The sequence below is a fragment of the Paramormyrops kingsleyae genome, chromosome 9 (assembly GCF_048594095.1).
Source record: "Paramormyrops kingsleyae isolate MSU_618 chromosome 9, PKINGS_0.4, whole genome shotgun sequence".
NCBI lineage: Eukaryota > Metazoa > Chordata > Actinopteri > Osteoglossiformes > Mormyridae > Paramormyrops > Paramormyrops kingsleyae.
Window position 1 is genome coordinate 10,182,621 of NC_132805.1, and position 23,765 is coordinate 10,206,385.

A 23,765-nucleotide genomic window follows, 5' to 3' on the forward strand; every position below is an offset into this window, starting at 1 on the left:
GTACCTCAGCCCCTGTCTGTGCCCTACCTGCCCGCCCTGTACCTCAGCCCCTGTTTGCTCTGCCTGCCCTCCCTGTACCTGAGCCACTGTCTGTGCCCTACCTGAGCCCCTGTCTGTGCCCTACCTGCCCGCCCTGTACCTCAGCCGCTGTCTGTGCCCTACCTGCCCTCCCTGTACCTCAGCCCCTGTCTGTGCCCTCCCTGCCTGTCGTCAGTGGAAATAGCTTTTCAACCAGGCCAGGCGTGAAGCAGCAGCTTTATGCATCTCGCATAAAGAGCGTCTGACAATAAATCTGTCATGCATGGAAAGTTCTAAGCTTTATCCTGGAACAACTGGATAGGCTGCCTTCATTATACCACTTTCTTCATCATTACCTGGAATCATTTTGACTAATGAAATATTTACAAATTTTTGTTCTAAATGTCATGGCCTTGATGCATGAATCTCTTTGAGCATATTTTACATGCCGTACACTGACTGTGCTGTATGATGTGAATCTGGCCCCATCATAGGTGGTGACATAATCCTCTCTGCTCATGTCGCCTCATTTGCACATTAAGTTAATTACATGCTTGTTGACACCTGAGGGTGCAAGTTTTCTGCTTTGCTCATTTTCTCATCTTAATATGCTGTGCTGGCTGTCCCATAAACTCATGTTAGAGGTGATGCAAGTACTGCCCCCATATGGGGAGGCCCCTGCTGCCCTTTTCACATCACCTAAGCAGTGTCATTCAGTCGCACATGATTTTCCTGAGGAACGACTGGGCCGTAGCCCTTCACCTTCACCCAAGGACCTGCAGAGAGCTCTGAAAATGCTCTGTGGGCCTCGTCCCAGGGCCACATGGACCTCCCTTAGCATGACACATGGAGGGGAAGCACACTGCACCACACCCAGGTGGGCCGGAGATACAGTATTCCCTGCAGCTAGGAGCTACACAACAACTACACAATAACAAAGCAAGAAAGTAATGAGTCTATTCACGGGCCAGAAGTGTAACATAAGAGCATTCAAAGGACATAAAGAAGCATCAGGTTATTAGAGGAATTCTTGGAACAGATGGGTCTTGAGGCATTTCTTAAAGGTGGAGAAGGAATCTGGTGGCCGGATGTGGTTCAGCAGCTCATTTCGCCACCAGGGAACCACACAAGAGAACGGCCTGGAGTGGCACTTCTCATGTGGTCCTGGGAGCTCACAGCGGTGTTGGGTTGCTGAACAAAAGGGGCGAGATGGGACATAGGTCTTGAAGAGCCTTTTGATGGAGATGGTGGTATGTCCATTGATAGACCTGTAAGCCAGCACGAAGGGCTTGAACTTGATGCGAGCGCCAATAGAGAACCAGTGAAGTCAGACAAGGAGGGGTGTGACATGAGAACATTAAGTTGAATGGATATCCGACGTGCTTTCGCATTTTGTTACAACTTCTGCAGATGTTAAGCTATCCATGTACATACAATTTGTGGACTGGCATCACCAAGTTACTTTTACTGTATGTTTTGTATAGATGCAAATTGAGCAGTGTGTAAGTGCATTTTTTGGATGTGCAAACATTGATATTTAGGCACTGTGGCATTGTATGGAGAGACAAGAGAGGGTGTAGAGAAGGAGTGACAGGCAAGTTGTCCTCTGAGGTGCCTGAGGAAATTGTCAACCCCGTGGCTGTCTTTCTGCAATAGGAATATGATGAGTCACAGTGCTGCCTTTGAAATGACAACCTTAAAACAACTTGTGGTCCAATAATCACACAATTGAGTGCCTGGTAAGCTTGTCTAACGCAGGTTCCAGGAAGCCATATCTTTCAGGTTATTGTCTTGTCTTACCAGTCCTATGGACATTGTATTAGTTATGAAATGGCACATTGCGTGTGTGTGCTTTTGTTTGTTTTCAGTTTTTTCCTCGTGTCGTGTCTATTTGGCTGTAGAAAATCCACATTCCTCTTGGGTGGGGTGCTTCTATAAAAAGCCTAGGACACTTAAGTGCTCAGATAGCTCTGGTTGCCAGGACTGTACGTCCCCCATCATCCTACCGCTGCAGGAGCCCCTGTGTCAACCAATCTGTTGTAATAGGAAACAAAACTAGGGCAGGGTAGCATAGAGGAGTCACACTGTTCCCTTGTTATGCTGATTTCTAGGCCAGCATCGTGTGTGTGTGTTTGATTTGTATGGTTTAATATTTGGTCGCAAATTAAAAGCCCCACCTTTCAGAAGAGTCTCTTGTTTAAAATAATTAGCATTGATCTGTTCTTTTCTGTTGTCATTCTCTTCCCTCTCTGCTTCTATTTCAAATTCCTTTAGGCCAGAATAGCCAGCTTGATGCCTGGCTTCCCCTGAGCTTGATGGAGGTGAACAGGGTTCTTTGTAGGGCTGATGGAGGCCAACCCACAATTCCTGTGCTCTGTAGCTAATCTCATTCTGTCACGTTACAAGCTACTGCTGGAGCAGCATGAAAGATAGTGGAATCCTATGAAATGGTTTTAATTTGGTGTCCTTTCACTATACATTGTTTCAGTTGTTTAGGGAGTGGTCGTTTCTCTTTTCTTCCTCATTCATATCTATGAGTGATTATCTCTGCATGCTTGTAGCAAATGTAATGTACTCCCCTGTCTACATAGCAGCCGTTACTGCTGACTGAAACAGGCCGCTTTGGGGCAGCTAAAGGGGCCTTCCATCTTCCAAATCCTTCAGATTAATGCTTTCAGATACATATTGTTTGTTGGAAGATGAATGCAGCTGTGTTTCCACTTGCTGCTTAGACTGAAGGATCCCTTGGCTATTCTCCTTCTTCGACATGATGACCCAGCTTATTTTGACTGAAGCCATTGACTACTAGTTAAACAGCAATTATAATGATGTTACAAGTGTTGCAAACTTACAAAATACTTGAGATATTAAGATGACTGTTGTTAAAGTCATGTTGGTCCTAGAGTTGGAAATGACTAGTGACCCTAACAGATGGCTTGTTAGCAAGCAAAGCACGCATATCAAGATTCTCGTTAGCCAGCCTGGCAAACAGGAACTTATCCCAGGTAGTAGTAATATATCCAATATACAAAATCTAAATTTCTCTAATTAAAGGTGCAAGTATATCAGTTATTTAAGTCACAGCAGTGTTTTGAAATTGCCACAGCTAGATGCTTTGCAGCCTAGATTGTATTAGATTATACCATACATCAACAACAAGAATTCAAAAGAGAACAAACTGTCAAGTTGACCACTATCCAGTTGTATCTTTTTTGTATCCTTTCATAGAAAACCTTTCTGTTTCCTGCTTGCAGACTTTGATAAATAAAGATGGAGCTGTCGCAGTATATACGGGAATAACATTATACCATAATATTAAATGATGAAATATTGATCGCTCACGGTTCCTCAGATGATATTGCGATTGCCATAATGTGCAAGTTAAAATAATACCATGCATGATAACTAATGAAATTGTTCACTGGGGTGGATGTGAAAGAATATTTGCTCTGAATTTTGCAGTAGTCTAGTTTTCCTCACTTTTCCATAGTTATGTCATGATGCCTTGAACCCCCAAGCAGTAGTTCATGACCTTCGGCAAGACTCACACATCTGCGTTAATCTGAAAACCCATCAAATTCATTGCAGCTGAATGGGCATTAAAAATAATTAATCTTTGCAAGTGACATTGTGTACATCAAATGTGAGGTGAATGAATGCATGTTCTTTTTAGAATGGGTCAAATCACTGATATTTAAATAAAAGCACATTTGGTTCCTTTTTTTGACTAATTGCATGTCTAAAGAGAAATGTGACTGACTCCTTTTGTCATCATAACTGGTATTTTAAATGTGTGACGCTTGCTCACCTGTTGTGAAATGTGTGTAGGCAGAGCGGCCACTAAAGGTATACGTGGCATTTTGACAAAACACGCAATTCCTTGAGTGGAATGTACTGATGACTTTACAAACTAGCAGGACACTTAAGTAGCAAGTACAGTGCAACATATACCTGTTTTAGACAGCCTTTGTCTGCTGAAAATACTAGCAGTGTCCCTTGTCACACCAACAGCTTCTTACCCAGCACTGTCGACATGAGTCAAGAGCTACCTGGAAAGGTGTAGGCTTAAAAAAATTAATCAAAGCATTCTCCTTTCATATGGCACTATAATTACACTGGTTTATTTGATTAGGAATATAGGAGTCCTGAATAGGTGTTTTGGGGCTCTAAGAAAGTGTATGTGGTACCTCAGAGCTATATGACTTCACCCCATAGAAGAATATGAGTTTCTGTAGTCTTAATTATTTCAGTGGAAATTAATTAAGCATGTCCATGATGATCAAGGGGGGGGGGGGGGTTGATGCTGGGAGGCATGTTTTTGGACATGTGACTTCACCGATGTTGAGTGAGGGAGCGTATTTAATTCTTGAGGTTTCTCTGGATCATGTGAGAAAATGGCAGCCAAATCTGTCCCGACTCTGACAACAGGGTGAGAAGGTTATATAGAGGACAAGTGATGAATTAATATATAGTAAATGCACACCCTGGTCCCCTGGCATATCAATACTAAATGTGTCTGGTGCCAAACTGACCTATTTACAAAACATATTTGACGTATTCAATTGAACATGTTTCCATACATGAGAAGAACAGTATTCGCTTTATTATTTGTTTTATTTTTTGGATTTCTAAAAGGGAGGGGAAGTCTAAGATGGTAATTTACTAGTATTTTCTGAGGCAGACTCGCACATTATCTCCGGAGTTGAAGTAAAAACAAATTTCAGACATCCTCAAACTTTGAGCTTGAAGGATCCTTGGTGTTTTGGCACCGTTTTCAGTTAAATCCGCGATCTTGAATAACAAACCTCAATGTTTACTTGCATTTTGCAGTTCTCGCCACCACACCTCTTTGGAGTGGGGGTTCACCATTGCGGCTGTCACACATGCAGTGTATAAACTGGAGTGTAAATACGGATGTGCTTGGCTGTCTCTCACCTATGCTACTTTGCCTTGGTCTGATTGTTATTCAGGTATAAGCTCTCAGAGATACTGTCAGCAGTCTTTATCCCCATTGTTTTCCTGTCTTAATTTCTTTGCTTTATTGCACTGTAATAAAGTAAATATTGTTCAGTAATACTTTTCCCTTAAATTATAATGCTGTTTTTCTGTTTATCATCAATAATTTTATTTGCTTGTCGCTGCTGTTGCTATATTTTGTTAGTATGTGGCATTCAGATATTTCAAAAAAGGTTTTGGGTTTATTTTGTATTTAATTTTTTTTCCTCTAAAATTGTTTTGAATATCTAAATGAACCCTGAGGAAGTTTTTGCTTTAACCTTGTTATTGTGCAGACCTAATTAACTGGAATGACATTCTAAAACTCACAAAACACACTTGTTTTACTGACAGTAAACTGTAGAGAAGCTTGACATGGATGGTTTTGCAAATATTAACTTAAAAAAGCACTGTATTTAAGGACCGAATAAACCGGAGGCACATCCTGATTCCCCTGGACAAACAGGATAATCGGTGTAATGTTTGTGCTCTGCAAGCACTTGTGTCCTTCTTGGTGCCAGATAGCTGTATAAAATAGCAGCAATAAACATGGAAACAAAGGCGCAAAACCTGGGACGTGAACGTGGGAGCTGACGTGCAGAGACACGGCTGAGGCTTGTCCGGTCCAGTGAAGCAGTGGCGTGCCTTCTCTTTGTGGCCTGAGATCGAAGCTCTGGGTCAAGGAACTTGGAATAATAGAGAGGCGTGTACTACTGTAGGTGATGGCTTACTGCAGTGCCCGTGCCCAGCTTATAGCCTTTGCTACCCCCACCCACCTCAACAGTATCCACTTACACAATGCATTGCGGTGAGGTCATTGTTTTTGGATGGGGGTTGATGAGGCTACCATTACTACCACAGTACAGAAGAGACCATTCGTTCTGTGCTGGAGACTCTCCTTTCATCATGTCATTTCCTGATGGCACATTTTCACTTCCTGGTTTGTGCAACATTAGACTTTAATCCCAACAGTACGGATTAATACGGGCTGAAATTCCATATCTCTGCTTGTCAGCCGAGTCCATTCCATTCAGATGCCTTGAAATTATAGCAGCACGCGCAGCTTTTCCCAACAGACACCTCCCATGAGAAGTGGGTACAACGTTACGTTAAGATGAGAAATCGCTCTGGGTAAGTGTTTGTATTGTGGCAGTGTAGCGAGTCCCATGTTGGGTCACAGACTGCCATGATTGACGGCTGCTCAGATGGTGACCAAAAAGTCACTATATTTGCGAATGAGCCGCAACAGGGCATGTATGTTTGCGCTTGTGTATAATAGTGACCCCATGGAGTATCATTTTTGGGGAAAAAAACATTGGATAAAATGATTTTCCTTTAGGCCTTGCCATCCTTAAGCTTGTGGAAATGGTGGATGCAGTAAAGTGTGTGCCTTTGGACTTTGCTTGTAGTAACATGACATTTGTAGCTTCATAATATATTCATTCAAAAATCTTACATAGAATATTTCAGCAACATTTGTGTAAAATTTTTCCTCAAACACAAATCATCCCCAGCTCAGAAAGCAGTGCAAGATTCTTTAAATTTCCATCCCACTTTAAGCTCTTGTCATCCTTGATTAGGGGGCTCCTGCATGCACGGGAGGAGGTCTGTTGGATTCCCACTCAAAGCTGTGGTGACACTGGCTGTGAAACTTCAGGAAGTGCCACTGAGAAGCTGTTTACCACAAATCAGCCAAGCACCACAAGCAATGGGGAAATGCATTCCCCCTCCTCCTCTTTATGGGGAAAGCAGATTTTATGCGTGTCACCTCTAATTCCGTTATAAGTCGCTGGATTTGGAGGGTCCTACATCAGCTGAAACACTTCAGAGTGCATTTAGAGGCACCAGGGAGGAGCAATCAGGTCCTGGCTTCTGCCTGGTAGCCTTTTCATCCTTGAGGGTTTTCTTTGAGGCTCCAAGACGCGTAAGAGTTACTGATAACCAGACATCTCCATTTGGCCCCTCGGTTCACAGGGAGCGAAGGGTGATGGAAGGTAAAAGGCAAGGAGGTGTGTGATGGAGAAAATAGAAGGTGTTTGCTATGTTATGTGAGAGAACCCAGCTTGGGTCTTTTAAAACAAACAGGGGTGTGTTTGTAGAAACTCAAACAGAATATTACCAAGAACAGGGATTCTCGTTACTTTCATTCACATTGTTTTTTTTTTTTTCTGTTTGTTTAACCGAGGCCTTTGTTTTATGTAATAAGGTACGATTTACTGTTGACTTTCCTAGCTTCACTGAAAATCCAAGCAGGTCACATACATCCTCAGGGATAGTCCTGTGTAATCACTAAAGTAGATTTGGAGGGTATGATAAATATCATATTATTGATGTGAAAGTCAATTAGCACATGTTAAGGTAGCTGTAAATTAACCTGTTTTACACAGAAGGTACTTCCATATAGCTGTCGAGCTGGATGGTTGAAGGTCTGTTTTGACTGCTTTTAGAGTTGAGACTTTGGGTAGCGGGTACTGTAATTGGTTATTGAATGGTTTATAGTTGTCAAAGGCATGTTCTTTTGGAGCTTTATTTGAGCCAGATTCCCCCAATTGTAGCCACAGTAGACATCAAGTTGTAATCATATTATTAAAGTATCAAAGACAGTAATGTCATGCAAGCCATGGAGTGCCTCTGGAACGTGGGCCTTGGGGGAGTGGAGGTTATGTCTACCACAGTGTGAATGTCTCTGGATCACAGGGTGGTCAGCAACAGACCCCATAGTCGTAATTGACTCCCAGCCAATAACATATGGAGGCAATTATTGATTACCGTTGACTAAAAGTAAGCTTGTCTTAGTCAGGAAAAACAGGCCTTTTTTGTATGTCTCCTGCTCTCCTTTAAATATTGACTGCATTACTTGGAACAGTAACTTTTATAACAGAGGACAAAAAAGTGCAAAACCCATGCCCCAAACTTTTCACACCTCTGTACTGCATAACCATTTGCTCATCTGGGTTTCTGCTCGCATACAGATCCTTGTTTTCTAATGGAAGCCAGTTCTGTGAGCTAATCAGGCCATGGAGTCACCTTGTGATTGATGCATAAATCATGAACTGTAGGACCTACTGGCCATAATGGGTCTGGGATTTGAACCTTTTCTGATGTTTAATTAGGGCACTTTTCCACTGCACCAGGTACTGTACTTTGAGAAAGTACCAAAAGTACGGTACTGCATGGTGTTTGTTTTCCACTGGCATAAAAACTGGTACCAGTGCCGAATGACATCACAACGTGAGGTGGGGTATTTTGTACTGAATTCTAAAAATGGCTGTACTATATTATAGGGCTACATGACATGCAATATTAATAGCAACATCGCATGTTGTGCACATGCAATTCTTACATCACTTCTCAGCTATATTAAAATTAGGTTTTTTCTTACTTTCAATTCTGTATGGACGTTATAGCACAGGGGGTTAAAGTTTCGTTAAAATATTTTTACGCAGTTTGTCATAGGAAAAAAAAAAGGTATCAAGCTTTGAAATTTTAATTATTATTCCTTTTATAGATTATCTAATATATGTTTAAAAATCAGCTTAAAGATTACCTCTGCTGCTTTGGCGTGAACGCTGCATGTGTTCTCCGAGACAATCATAATCATTTTCATCCTTGTTTAAATCGCTCCTAGTCGGTTTTGTGAGAAATTTATTAACTCCTTTTTGTTTTATAAACACTCCAATATTTATTACAATAAAATCGCATTGCTATGATCCTGGTATATTAAACACAACCCTGCTATATTAAACAAAATCTTTTTGTTGTACCTCTTCTTCCAACCAGATCAGTGTGTGCGTGTGTGTCTGTGTAAAATATATTTTTTAGTTCATGTATTGTTGTTTTCTGAGTTCGCTACCGTTTTCAAGGTGGAGTTTGTATTTCATTTCAGCAGCAGGCTATTCGCATAACCAGTAGACAAAGACCGCATTTCAGGTCCCACCCCAAAGTACTAAAGAAGTACCTCAGCTGGTTTAGCACTTTTGGTACTGGAACTTTAGGTACTGGAACTCGACCAGAAGTCAGTGAAAAACGAAAGTACTAAAAGTACCGGTGCTTAGTGCAGTGGAAAGTCGCCCTTAGATGAGAACTTTGATTAGTTCTGCTTAGTTATTTAAAAAAAAAACAACGGTGCCATTTTTAATGCATCTCTTTCTGAGTAATTTGGAAAAGAAGCACTTTAATGTTTTATCTTTTCTGCATCTCTAACAGTATGCGAAGCATTACTGCAGCAGTATGCACCGCACAATTACGTTTCCTTTAGCTTCCGTTTTGGTTCTTCCGGACTGTTTTAATCTCTGCTTTTTGCACCATCTCTGTCCCTGCTAGGAAGTAGAGGGCGGCAGATGTGTGCCGATGTGTTTTCTTTTTCACACTGAGTCATACAGCACCATGCAGGTGAGGTGCCCCATAGAAGTTCCATCACTGGCAGTGTGCTCCTTGCAGACCACTGAAAGATCTGTGCACCTAGTAGTATGTGAAATACCCTGGCCCTTTTGAATGCTCTTTCAACTGTACAACACCTGTCGGCATTAAGGACCAGTTTACGACTCTAGCTAGTTTGCTCTGTAAAAATCCAGTGATCTGTGATCATGTAGTCACGCAAGCATTTATCACCTGTGAAGCAAATGTAAATATCAGTTATCCAGTAAGTAACGATTCCCATCTGCTGCCATATTTTTGATATCCTGTAACTGATGTGTTAATAACTAGTCCTTTATATATGTAGAGAAGTATATGTGTGTGTGTGTGTGTGTGGGTGTGTGTGTATTTCTGTTAAGTCTGACAGTATTGGCATAAAACAACTTGAAATGAAAATGTGCTATATGAATGGCGCTCAATTGTTGTTTTTTTTGTTACTTGCATTGTGACACAGCGTTCCAAAGATTGTCACTCGTTTCATAAAAGTTGCTCATACACAATATTGCAGGTGTTGAAATACTGTAAACTTTGGCCCAGTTAACCCCTGCATAATCATTGTAATTAAAAATATCTCCAATTTTTTTAAGCTGTTTTCGTACCAGTACCCGGGATTGGCGAAGTTCCGTTTTTGTCCGGATTCCGTCCGTCAGTTCAAAACCGAAGGTCCGTAAAGATATACTTGATGCAGAATTCATCATCCTCATCTACTTAGTATTGTCATAGCTTGACCCTTCCTGACCACTTCATTGTTTAGATGCATTTTTTTGTAGTTTTTTTTTCTTTTCGTATTGTTCTTTTTGTACCCCTTGGTGGCCAGTTGACTTGCTAATGTTTAATGAACAAAAAGACGATACCTTGGCTTTTGATATGCAACATTGCATTTCACAAGTTTTACACAACTAGTATAATTTAGTGTGTGTTTTTCATTAGTTGTGGATCTTTTATTTCTTACCATTTTATTACCATGTTATTCATTGTCATCAGTTTATGCAGCCAATACAGTCAGGGATAATTAACTGGGACCTTGTAGTTCTGGGGCAGATGATGTTATGAATGTGCAATGAGTTGTACACATGTAGCACTGTGTGAATGTGTTTCTATGTGTCTTTTTTTTCTGCTTTGCTCTGTGTGTGTGATTCTCTCCCGCTCTGTGGGTGTGTGTGTGTGTGTGTGTGTGTGTGTGTGTGTGTGTGTGTCGTCCGTGAGCTGCCCTCCCCAGTGCCTGTCTCCGGTCTCTGTCTTCAGCTGTGCTCAGGACCGAGCAGGTCAGCACTATGTGACATAGTCAGTGGACGCTTGAACAATGAGCAAAGGCTTCAAGCTATCAAGCTTATAGGCAAATTGTCTCTGTACTTGAGGCAAGAACCCTAATCTTTCTTTATGCTCTAAAAATATCCTGTCCTGAGCCTGTTACGCTGACATTGTGATTACAATAAGGTTTCAGATCTAGGCTTTGTCAGGAGATTATTGCTTTGGATGTTTTCACTGCACAGGGCTGGTTTACAAAGTAAACCATACCTTATATGACGTCTGTGTGTGTGTGTCCAGCTTGCTGAAGCCCAACCCAACAGTGAAGATGAGACAATGGTACCGGTACTAGCATCAAAAAAAGCCAGCGAGCTGCCGGTGGACGAGGTCACCTACATCCTGCAGGTGAGCAGAGCCAGTTGGTGAGCACAGTGATTGACCTGACAGCATGCTTCATTACCCCCTCCCCCCCCCAGCTGTCTGAGAAAACCTAATGGGGGGGGGGGGGGGGATACATATGGCCTCTGCCAAAGATGTGGTAACTTTTCTGTCACGGTGAGCAAGTGTGGCCTAGTCCACCATCATAGCAAACTGCAAATGTCATCAGTATTATTTTTGTCATTGTCATTATTCTCTACAATTTTGTATATGTTCAGCAGACAATCACATATTAGCTTAAACCATATCTTAAAGATTGTTTAAACTGCCACATAGTCAATGTAATTTATTTCTGGGTTACCATTAAGAGCTTAAATGTAAACCTAATTAGTATCGTCTTCTGGATATAATATTTGGGTAACTCCTTTTTTGGGAATATAATTCATTAAATTCTAAATTCAATTTTCGTGTGTTAAGTATGGTTGACGTTCCGGGTCAGCCTTAAATAAATTCGCCTGAAAGAGGAGATGTGATGGCTGCAACCGTTTAATCGTTACTACAACGTTACCTGTCAAGTTTTGGCTTTCTTATGATGCTTTATCAGGCAGCATGATGGGGCATGTGTGTGTAAGGCTTTGGCCATCTGCAGTCTGCTCATGCCCAGTCCTCAGGCCCAGCGTGTCCTAACGGGCCTCTCCTTGCTGATTTGCGCCCCCCCTAGGCGGACTTGCAGTATGGCCTTTCCCACGATGAGGTGGCCCGCCGTCGCGCCTACCATGGCTGGAACGAGTTTGACATCAGCGAGGACGAGCCACTCTGGAAGAAGTATGTTCTGCAGGTGAGCAAGCACACTCTGGGCCAGAGGCCCAGTCCCTCTGACAGGACGTCACCATTCAGGCTGGTTCCTTGTAGCACCTTTCTGTCATGTTGTGTGGGTGGCACTATTAAATGCGTGTTACATTACCGGGGTAACAGTGATGAGCAAACCAGCAGTCATTCTAACCTCTCTGGCCTTCGATTTTCAATGTGACCCCGTCATGCGGCTCAGCAGTGATTTCGTAAGACTTCCGTGTCCTGTTGTGCCGCCGTGATTCTGTCTGACCCGCTTAGCCAGCGTCCCACCAGAGCCGTGGACTGAAGGACGAAACACTTATCGCAGTAAGAGCACAGGGTCCTGGTAGCCAGACGCCAGAGGCGCTGCGGCAGCTGTGTAAATTTAGTGTGGCTTTGCCCCCTGCTGCTGCTGCTTATACTGGCATTTTCCTATAAGGCCTGGAGGAGAAGCTCTTAACCCTCACACACACACACACACACACACACACACACACACACACACACAGACACAGACACACACATGTATCAGAACATAAGAAATTTACAAACGAGAGGAGGCCATTTGGCCTATCAAGCTCCTTTGGGGAGAACTTAACTAATATCTCAGAGTTGTTAAAATCTTATCTAGCACAGATTTAAAGGAACCCAGGGTTTTAGCTTGTGCTACACTAGCAGGAAGACTGTTCCATACTCTAACTACACGCTGTGTAAAGAAGTGCTTTCTCAAATTCATTCATGTTCTCCCGCTAATTTCCACTTATGGCCATAAGTTCTAGTATTTAAACTAATATTGAAATAGCCATTTGGCTGAAGAGCATCCAGACCTGTTAGAATCTTATACACCTGGATCATGTCCCCCCTTAGTTTCCGTTGCTTGAGGCTAAACAGATTCAGCTCAGCTAGCCTCTCCTCATGACATTCCTCTAAGACCAGGCATCATTCTCGTAGCCCTCTGTTGCACCTTTTCTAAGGCAGCAATGTCCTTCTTAAGCAGGGTGTCCGCTGGGTTTTAAAAAGTATTAAAAGGTAGTAAATCACATAAGCAAAAATTAAAGCCATTAAAAAGTATTAAAAGGTATTACACACAAATTTACAAGGTATTGAATTTTAGGGAAAAAAAATTTAACTACAAATTGTCCATTTGTGTTTTAAAGTTTATCTGATAAATTTCTCGCAAATTATTTTAAATGTGGATTAGGCTCATTCCTTCATTCATAGATGATCTCTGTGATGCTGACGTCATATTCGGTGGTCGAGCGACGTCTTAAAAAGTTTGTGCGCTGAAGTACATGTTGGCTGCTTACACTCAGAAAAGCTAAGTCATAGTCATCATGGGTAAGTGCAAATTTGCACACAAGTGGTTAGAGGACCCAGCGCTTAAGGACTGGCTAAGGCCGGTAGCAGGAAAATATCGAGAGGGTTACTGATCGGTTTGCAAACAAAAAACATAAATATCACCTGGATGGGGGTTAGCGCTCTCTGGTCGCATATGCGATGCACAACTCATAAATCAGGAATGCATGGATGAGAGCAGTTAGTCAACTGGTGCAAATCGACAAACTCATTGAAGAAAAAACCAAACAATTAAGGCACTTGCCATGAATAGCCTAGTGGATAAAGATATGGACTTGTGACTGAAGAAGTTAAATGCAAGATGTTTTCAAAATCACAGTCACTAAATTTATTCTGTTGACCCATGTTCCCTATTTAAATTCTGTTGTACAGGCCAAAATTGTGTAACATTATAAATCTTTAAATCAGTTTGAAACTTGTTTAAAAACGGTTGCAACTCAATGCCGTGCGGGTTTTAAAAAATATTGAGAAGGTATTAAAAAGTGTTAAATTTAACCTCTGAATTTCTGTATATACCCTGTTAAGGTATGGTGACCAAACCTGCACACCATATTCTAGGTGGGGTCTTACCAAGGAATTATATAATCATAGCATCACCTCCCTTGACTTAAACTCCACATACCAAGAGATGTAACCCAACATCCTATTGGCCTTCTTTATTGCTTCCTCACACTGGCTAGAGTGGGACATGGAAGCATCAACATACACACTAAGGTCTTTCTCATAATCAGCTACCTTTATTTCAGTGGAACCCATAAAATATCTGTACTTTATATTTCTGCTCCCTACATGGATTACCTTACATTTATCTATGTTAAACTTCATCTGCCAGGTATCAGCCCAGTCGCTAATTAAATCAAGATCCCATTGTAGCCTCTGTGCTGCTAGTTTATCATCTGTTACACCACCCACTTTGGTGTCATCTGCAAATTTAACCAGTTTACTGTATGTATTGGTGTCAATATCATTAATGTAAATTAGGAACAATAGTGGTCTTCAAATTGAACCCTGCGGTACCCCACTATGAACGCAGGCCCACTGTGACATTGTGCCTCTAATAACTACTCGCTGCTTCCTGTCTGTTAACCAGTTTTCGATCCAAGCTGCTACAGTTCCTATAATCCCTGCAGCTTTGAGCTTAAGCAAGAGCCGTTTGTAGAGGACAACATCAAAGGCCTTCTGGAAATCTAAGTAGATCACTTCGTAGGCTTTTTTGTGATCAATTTCTCTTGTAGTTTCCTCAAAGAACTCAAGTAAATTAGGATTACTTCACTTGGATTATAGCTTCCATTACTTTTGCAGTTATGCAAGTTAAACTGATTGGCCTATAGTTTGCTGGATTACTTTTATCCCCCTTTTTTAAAACACATATTTTTAAACACAAACACACACTTAAACACACACACACGTGTATAAACATAAACACGCATGTATAAACAAACACACACACGTGTATAAACACAAACACACACATACATATAAACACAAACACACACATTCATATAAACACAAACACAGGCACACATACATAAACACAAACACACACATACATATAAACACAAACACACACATTCATATAAACACAAACACAGGCACACATACATAAACACAAACACACACATACATATAAACACAGGCACACATACATAAACACAAACACACACATACATATAAACACAAACACAGGCACACATATAAACACAAACACACACATACATAAACACAAACACACACTCTGACACACTCTCCCGACCGGCCACAGCGTTCAGTCAGCCAGCTGCAGCACTTCTCCTGGCCCTCTGGGACAGTCAGTGTTTCAGACGGAGACCCTCTAATTACCATTTGCCTATGCATCTCCCTGTGGCAGTTAGGCCACACTTGAATTATGCTCGCTTTTTGTTTTTTTCTTTTTGTTCTTTTTTAAGTTGTGTTTCCCTGCAGCTCTCCCTCTTCCCTATCCTGTAATTTTTATACTGGTTTATTTTGCCATGACGTGCATGCAGACGGATGTGCAGTGCTCCCACACCTTCCCACTCCCCAAGACCTGGTTTTATGCAGTCTTGAGCCTTTCTGATACTTTATACACACTCTGGCAGCCATGGAAAGCCAGACCCTGCGCAAAACAAGCTTTTGTGGCTTGCATATCAAGTTCATGCCGCCCCGCCCCAAAAGGGATCATGTCTGGGACACTGGCAGCTTTAACGTCATTTTGAATGTCACCTGCCGCGTTGTAATTGTGGTACTCTCCCTTTCCTGTCAGTATCTCTTACACTGGCATGTCTAACAGTGCGCAGTAGGAATGTTTCCGTTGTATTTTTAGCACAATGCCGAGCGATATAGCATAAAGTAAAGCATTCGTATGATCCACTGTTCGTCTTATCGTTGCACAGTTGCATAATGAGTTCAGAATTTAAAGACAGTGGTACATTCACGATAACCCAGACCCAGTAAGCTTATCCTGGATTTGTGTACATGTTTTTGTCAAGCTGTGCCCTGCTGGCGGGTAGGTGAGATTCAGGCTGATCAGCCCATGCCTTGGCAGGCTTGAGCTGTGGTGCCAGTGGACGGGCCAGAATCATCCGTCTCAGCATTCCGATCCTCTCTCCTCAGCCCCTGTGAGCAGTGGCAGTTGTGCAGTGTCTGCTGCACTCCGTGTCCATGGGGATTTCTCATTGGGAGTGGGGGGGGGGGGATCTCTTTCGCTCAGCATTTCTTGCTGACTTACAGTAGGTAATGGCGCTGTACCCATGTGCCTTTGGTCACCGGTTTCTCCTACCCTCTGATTGGACGAGGGCCCTTCCTTTGAGCGAGGTGCCTGCGGCTGGCAGGATGGTTCGGGTCACTGCTGAATCCTCGAAGGCCGTGTCAGTGTGAGCTGGAGCTGACGACCCCCCTTGTCTGTCCTGCAGTTCAAAGACCCCCTCATCATGCTATTACTGGCCTCTGCCGTAATCAGTGTGGTGATGCGACAGTTTGACGACGCCGTCAGCATCACCGTGGTACGTGAGGCTCCCACGACATTTTCGTTAAAGCTGTTGAATGAGCTTTTCTTTGTGGCCGGTCTTGTTCCCATGGACTCTAATGCACCTCTTTTTGTCCCCAAAACAGGCCATTATTATTGTCGTCACCGTCGCCTTTGTACAGGTATGTTCCCCGTTTTTACTTGCCGGGCACCGGCCCCCGTCTGCGCACCAAGTGGCAGCTTCAGCCGTACTGACACAACCCATGACCTTTTCAGGAGTACCGGTCCGAGAAGTCCTTGGAGGAGCTGGGCAAGCTGGTGCCTCCTGAGTGTCACTGGTGAGCAGCCCCCTCCCAGACTGGCCGTGGTGGTGGCGCCATGCGAGAGGCACAGCGACGGCCAGACCGAGTTGTTTATGTCCCTCTTCAGACCGTAGCTGTTGTTTCAGATTCGCACTTTAAACGTGCGCGGCTCCCTGGTGGGAACCTCCCCAGAAGGGGGCGCTGTCGTGGAGCCATTAAATGCTGTGTCTCCCCCTCTGCCACACAGCGTGCGGGAAGGTCACCTGGAGCACCTGCTGGCCCGGGAGCTGGTCCCGGGCGACACCGTCTGTCTCTCGGTGGGGGAGCGCGTCCCAGCAGACCTTCGCCTCTTCGAGGTAAGGATATCCCCCCCCCCCGCCCCTCCATGTCCTGTTATCCGCCTTCAAGTGCCACATTTTATTAATAGACTCCTGCGAATGGGAAGCAGTAGTCTCACTGAGGGAAGCCTCCATTTATAAAATACGCATTAAATGAATACATATTCATGAAACTTGTAAATCCATGTTCACCTTAATGCATAGTCAGTTTTTAATTAATCTTATTTAGCACCTTTTCCGTAGTAGACGCCTCAAACCTCTTGGCAAACATTAAACAACGATGTTATGAGTCAGTTTAAACTAAATGAGGACACAGGCAAACGGAAAGGTTGGGTGCAGTTAAAAGGGAGCGTGGGGCGGAATACAGTGTAACAATGGAGGTAAGAATAGTTATGAATGTGATGTTACATAAGTAGCCACAGAGCGTCTTGGGGCTTTCACTTGGCATCGCTGGCATCTTCATCTGCCTTTTCCTTTCATCATGTTACGTGAGCTTGACATGTGTCCTGCTCCAGCTCTTTTCTCCTAAGTCGCAGTTTTAGGTTTATTCCCCAGATGCTCCAAACTTTAGCTCAAGCCGCTGGCAAAACGTGACTCCATAGTGCCAGATTGCCCGTCAACTCCCATGCTGCCCACCCTCCAGGCAACTGACCTGTCTGTGGATGAGTCCAGCCTGACGGGAGAAACTACGCCTTGCTCCAAGTGCACTACGTCCCAACCGGCGGCCACCAACGGCGACATCACCTCCAGGAGCAACGTGGCATTCATGGGGACGCTGGTGCGCTGTGGAAAGGCCAAGGTAAATTCTATTGCTGCCTCCTTTAGGTCAGGAGGACCATCAGCATGGGAGAATTAAAAAGAAAAAATACAGACACAAAAGCAAGAAGCACTTCAGATTTCCAGATATATTAGTGCACCTTTCCAGTCTAGTCCTTGTTTGTTGTAGGGTCTTGTCATCGGAACAGGAGAAAACTCTGAATTTGGTGAAGTCTTTAAGATGATGCAGGCTGAGGAGGTCAGTGTCCACCCACTCTATGCAGTTACCCTGTTCCCTTCCTCGTGTTTGGACCTGCCCCTGCACCGCTGATTCTGATTTGAACAGCTTACGAATCATTTAAGCTTTTGTGTTAAAATTTCATTTTTCATTCTATTAACAGGCTCCCAAAACCCCCCTACAGAAGAGCATGGACCTGCTGGGAAAGCAGCTTTCTCTCTACTCATTTGGGATCATAGGTAAAAACCTCTTGTACCTTTGTTCTACTCCTAGGTTTACAGCTTGATTGGCAAGGTTTCCCTTCTCAATATTATGTAGGCTTCCTGAATCATAGGTCGTCATCTTTAATAACAGAGTAAATAAATAAGACAATTTTTATTTATGAAGCACATTTAAAAACAACCTAAGTTTATTAAAATGCTGTGCAATATTTACAAAAAATAAGTAAAACGATACAAACAAAAGACATTGCCGCACAATAACAGTGCCAGTCCAACTCCATAAGAGACGAGAAAGAGGTAAAAACAATAGTAAATAAAAATTATTGTTAATCTGGAATGAATGCCAGTCTAAGTGGATTTTAAAACAGTAATTTAGGGGGAGGACCTGCTGTTAAAAGGGAGTTTGTTCCAGAGATTAGGTGCACATGCTGAAAAGGCGCGGTCACCGTTCTGCTTTACCGAGCCTCGTGGAACAAATAGAAGTAAAGATAACGTCAGCTGCCTGAGAACAGTGTAGTGATGCAGCAAATCAGAGACACAGGGAGGGGAGCCTGTTTGGTGCTTTACAAGCAAATAATAGAATGTTAAACTGGATCCTGTATCAGAAGGCAACGTGATGAAGCTAAGACTGGTGTTATGTACTTCCTCTTTTTTGCCCTGGTCAGTAGTCTCGCTGGTCCGATTACCTTTTATAACTGGTAGTTGGCCTGTGCTATAGCTGTGCTTCCTGTGTTTTGATGTTTACAGGACCCACAGCACGCTAATAAGAACCTCATCGTGGGCCGAATGAGTCTTTAAGGGCCGTAACAGCTGTGCTGCTGTATAAATGAGCCGAAATCTTAGTGAAAGAGCAGCACAGGAGGGCTGTTGGTCACCCTGTCAGCAGAGTCTTCATGTTTTGTAGGGGTCATCATGCTGGTCGGCTGGCTCCAGGGAAAGCACATTCTGGATATGTTCACCATCGGCGTCAGGTGAGCGTTTGGGCCGGGCTGGGTTCAGTGCACACCAAGTGGGTCTCATTAGCACTGAGACTAAGGAACGCGATCTTGTAGGCGGACCTGACGTGTGCCTCAGTGTTTGTGAAGAGTGCTTGTGAGCTAATCACACCAGCAGAGATGGCCGCTCTGCCTTCAGTGTGCTGGGACGACTTGGGGGGGGAATCTCTCCTCCTAAAGTAACACTGCCTGCCCCGCAGCCTCGCTGTGGCCGCCATCCCCGAAGGCCTGCCTATCGTGGTGACGGTCACCCTGGCGCTGGGCGTCATGAGGATGGTGAAGAAGCGAGCTATCGTCAAAAAGCTGCCCATCGTGGAAACTCTGGGTGAGCCTCCCTGGGTCGGCTGGGAGTAAAGGCCTCTTAAAATGGGGCAGCAGTTTTTTTTATTACTTGAGGTGATATGCTGTCTGGAAGATGGTTCTGATTGGTTCATGTCTGTGCGTGTGGCTGTTTATGTTCTGTGAATCAGGAAATAAATCTATAGTTGTATTAAAAATGGCACCCGAGTGGTCTGCTGTTCACATGAACCTGTCAGGTATTTGCTTCAGGGGAAGGGGGTGTATCCTGACTGTTAATCATATTACAGCAGGCGAGATACCCTTCCTCTCCAAACTTCCTGCATCAGTCTTTCCAAGTCTTGTGACATTTGCTTTTTTGGCAGGATGGGGGTTTAATCATCAAGCACTAAGACAACAGCACTGGCATGAAATATTTTGGGCAAAACCTCAGATTAAACGTGGAAAATGCTTCTGGTGCTTAAGGATAATAAAATCCTTTATGATGATTGATAGCACAGAGACTGCAAAGGAACGCTTAAAGCTTTTGACCAATTGCATGCTAGAATCCTTAGGAGGTCCAGAGGTACAACTGCACCATGTTGTACCATTCTGACACGCTAACGTACGCTTCTAGGAAGCCAGCAGATTTCACCACTCAAACAGCATGTTAGAGAAATGAGGCCAAATTAATGAAGCATGGATCCCGGAGTTTCTGCTTCTATTAAAGCAATAAAGTAGCAGGATGATGTAAGCTGCATGAAAGCAGCCCTCTCTGCTTGGGTCCTGACTTGACTGTAGGACGCAAAGGGACATTTGGGGTCAGCGCTTTGAATGCTTTGGTGGAAAACCGCTCGTTCACTTCAGGCCAGCGCAAGTTAATATCGACATGGCACGTTACGCACGTGCAGTTGTCACATAGTCAACTGGGTTGAAACCTTCAATAAATTTTGTCTCAGGAAACAAACCTAAGCTTTGTCATTTTAATGGTAGTTACTATTCAACAATATCAGTCCCCTAAAGTTCACTCCTGCTGCTTTTGCATGAGCTCTGCATGCACTCTCCGCCCTGCATGCACTCTCCGCGCCACATGCACTCTCCCCCCTGCATGCACTCTCCGCCCTGCATGCACTCTCCGCCCTGCATGCTCTCTCCCCCCTGCATGCACTCTCCCCCCTGCATGCACACTCCGCCCTGCATGCACTCTCCCCCCTGCATGCACACTCCGCCCTGCATGCACTCTCTGCCCTGCATGCACTCTCCGATCCAATCATCTTTCTCATCCTTGCTGCTGGACCCATTCACAGAGTGTGGCATGTTTATAAGAAATGTAACAAATGAGTGAGGAGGAGGGACCTGAAGAACTGGTCCCCGTGAGACATTCATCTTCTGTTATACTGGAATCTTTTGGATTCCATAGAGACGATACTGAGCATAAGCAAGTGATTTGTCAGCATCGCTTTGTGTCTGTTGGCAGAATTCTTGGTAACACCATCAACTTATTTGCCACGACTTATTGGTAGATAAGTTCTCTTTGGCTTTTTGGTAAAGTTTCAGCTTCAGTCCTCTCACACGTCTCCCATCTGCTCAGGCTGTTGCAATGTCATCTGCTCCGACAAGACCGGCACGCTCACAAAGAATGAGATGACAGTCACCCACCTTTTCACATCAGACAGTCTCCATGCTGAGGTAGGAAGCCCCAGACGCCTGACCACAACCATTACTTGGTATGATGACGCGTCTCTTGGTCGATGTCGGTTTTGTTGGGTGTGTGTTTGATTGCAAAGCGGATTCCTGGGTGACTGGTTGTCAGTCAGTTGTACCTACACCTCTAACCCCTGCAGGTCACAGGCGTTGGGTACAACGGCGCTGGTGAGGTCCTGCTGGATGGTGAGGTGGTCCATGGCTTCTCCAACACATCCATCAATAAAGTGGTAGAGGTAAGGATGGGGATGGGGACGTTTGCAGCCCCATAAGAACATAAGAACATAAGAAATTTACAAACGAGAGGAGGCCATTTGGCCCATCAAGCTCGTTTGGGGAGAACTTAGCTAATATCTCAGAGTTGTTAAAATCTTATCTAGCTCTGATTTAAAGGAACCCATGGTTTTAGCTTCCACTACAATAGCAGGAAGACTATTCCATACTCTGACTACACGCTGTGTAAAGAAGTGCTTCCTCAAATTTGTTTTAAAATGTTCTCCCGCTAATTTCCACTTATGGCCACGAGTTCTAGTATTTAGACTAATATTGAAATAGTCATTTGGCTGAAAACAAAATGTCCGTCTCTGTCACAGCCCTCTTCTCACACTTCCTCCCCTCATGTCTATCTAGGCGGGCTGCATCTGCAACGATGCCATCATCAGGAACGGCACCCTGATGGGGAAGCCTACAGAGGGTGCGCTCATCGCCCTGGCTATGAAGGTATCATGCATGGGTGCTGGAGGCCGTTATCAGTCTACATTCCTGTTTAGGTGTAATATGTCACCGCCTTTTGTCGATGAAAACGGGAATGTGTGCAATCTCTGGAGAAAGACAGTAGATACTCAGCAGGAGAGGATGCATCTGGTGGTTCTCCATGCCCTAGGTTTACAGCTTGGGGGGGGGCAGATGGACACCGATAGGATTCATGGTGTTCATGTGTTTCTTTTAATGACAGCAGTCAATATAACAACTGAACTAAACATCAGAACAATTTGACAGTTATCCACAAAGTGTGTGCAGCTTTTGTCACTGCAGTGTATCTTTCTGGGCTTCTGGAAGAACATTTCTAGAGCCTCTTGATTATGGGAAGTCAGAAACATCTGGGCCATTAATTGAAATCCGCATGCAGGCTGCAAGATGGTCTCCTTGCAGCCTGTTGCTGATGTTTGTCTTGACCTGCAAATACATTAACTGTTAGGCTTTAAAAGTAATAGTTGATAACTTAAAATACTGATAGTTTAACGCAGAAAATCCCATTGTGAAACGTATTTTTTACCCTGTTCATGGTTGAGAAATCCCTCTCACAGTTTACACTGCTGACCGGGTGGTTGACGCGACATATTTTCCGACAAGCGCCCTCTGTCCGTTAGTGGGAGTGTGCTCACCTGTGTGTGCGCACGCATGTGTCTGTGTGCACGCATCGGGGCGGAACTCCGCCATGCGCGATACAGAGAGCAGAGGAGAATTGTAAACATAAGGCTATTTCGTTTATTTAATAATAGGACAATGTATAGACCTGTTCTATAGGAAAGGTAACCTTAAATGACTTCTGTTGTGATCTGGCGCTATATAGAAAATAAAATTAACTTGACCTTCAGGGGTGGGTGGGAGGTGCCGTTGGGGGGGCGGTGCCCCCCCCCTAATATAATGGTAGGGGAAACACTGTCCACCCACCAATTGGCCTGTGTCTGTGTCCGAATGTAAACGTACCACAGATGGGACTGGATGGCGTCCAGCAGGAGTACATCCGTCTAGAGGAGCTCCCCTTCACCTCGGAGCAGAAATGGATGGCCGTACGCTGTGTGCACCACACGGGACAGGTGGGAACTGCTCACATGCGTGGTATTTCTGTGCCGGCTTGTACAGCTGCTCATGCTGCCTCTCATATAGTCAGTGCAGGAGCGGGATGTCGGGTGCAATGGAGTTATTATTATTATCATTATTATTTTGGCTTAAGTCATCCCCATTTTCACCCATCTTCTGTTATGCAACTTCCTGTTGACCCCCTGACCCTGAGCGGGATGAGTGGCCAAAGTGTGGGCGGATGCATGAATGCCGGTGTTCAGGATTTTTTAGTGTTGCAGTTTGATCCGAAGTCATGTTGCGGTTCCTCTCCAGGACAAACGGGGAGTGTATTACCTGAAAGGGGCCTACGAGCAGATCATCCGCTACTGCACCGCCTACAACAGCAAGGGCACGACAGCGCCCCTCACCAACCAGGAGAGGGATCTTTACCAGCAGCAGAAGAGCTACATGGGAACAGCTGGGCTGAGAGGTAGGCGTGCCCTGTGTGCCAAGGGGCTGCGATGAGAGCCGTACCTCCCGCAGGAGCCTGGGGTCACTGATCAGCTGCATCACTTCAGAGATCGAATGAAACTGGTGATGTAATAATCATCTGCACTAGCTGTGTTGTGTTGTTTTTTCTTCTTCATACTGATTTAGCTTCGCCTATGAGACCAGACCTTCCCAGAAAGGCTCTTGAATGATGTCCCTAATGAGCAGAATGCTCTCTGGTTAATGGCGCCTGTGGTCTCTGCTCTCGCCTCCAGTTCTGGCCTTTGCGTCCGGTTCTGAGATGGGTTCGCTCACATTCCTGGGCCTGGTGGGCATCATCGACCCCCCCAGGGAAGGAGTGAAGGAGGCCGTGGCAACGCTGATCGGCTCGGGTGTGGCCGTCAAGATGATCACGGGAGATTCCCAGGAAACCGCCGTCTCCATCGGTAGGTGCCCC

General features: G+C 44.3%; 1 protein-coding gene across 6 annotated transcripts in view; it reads left to right on the forward strand.

Annotated features, from left to right (window-relative positions):
• The window catches only part of atp2c1 (ATPase secretory pathway Ca2+ transporting 1), a 38,385-nt gene that overhangs the window by 9,822 nt on the left and 4,798 nt on the right, over nt 1-23,765 (forward strand). For 4 of the 6 annotated variants that reach the window (XM_023839009.2, XM_023839011.2, XM_023839010.2 and 1 more), the window contains 17 exons: nt 10,978-11,082; nt 11,777-11,893; nt 16,152-16,241; nt 16,351-16,386; nt 16,481-16,542; nt 16,754-16,862; nt 17,488-17,643; nt 17,791-17,859; nt 18,002-18,077; nt 18,964-19,030; nt 19,255-19,379; nt 20,922-21,019; nt 21,175-21,270; nt 21,665-21,754; nt 22,750-22,854; nt 23,153-23,309; nt 23,584-23,754. In XM_023839009.2, coding sequence (XP_023694777.1) covers nt 10,978-11,082; nt 11,777-11,893; nt 16,152-16,241; nt 16,351-16,386; nt 16,481-16,542; nt 16,754-16,862; nt 17,488-17,643; nt 17,791-17,859; nt 18,002-18,077; nt 18,964-19,030; nt 19,255-19,379; nt 20,922-21,019; nt 21,175-21,270; nt 21,665-21,754; nt 22,750-22,854; nt 23,153-23,309; nt 23,584-23,754 — 1,729 coding nt within the window. Of the gene's footprint in view, nt 1-5,260; nt 6,145-10,027; nt 10,093-10,977; nt 11,083-11,776; nt 11,894-16,151; nt 16,242-16,350; nt 16,387-16,480; nt 16,543-16,753; nt 16,863-17,487; nt 17,644-17,790; nt 17,860-18,001; nt 18,078-18,963; nt 19,031-19,254; nt 19,380-20,921; nt 21,020-21,174; nt 21,271-21,664; nt 21,755-22,749; nt 22,855-23,152; nt 23,310-23,583; nt 23,755-23,765 lie in introns of those variants that run through there. The other 2 variants (XM_023839013.2, XM_023839014.2) reach the window with 2 other exon arrangements.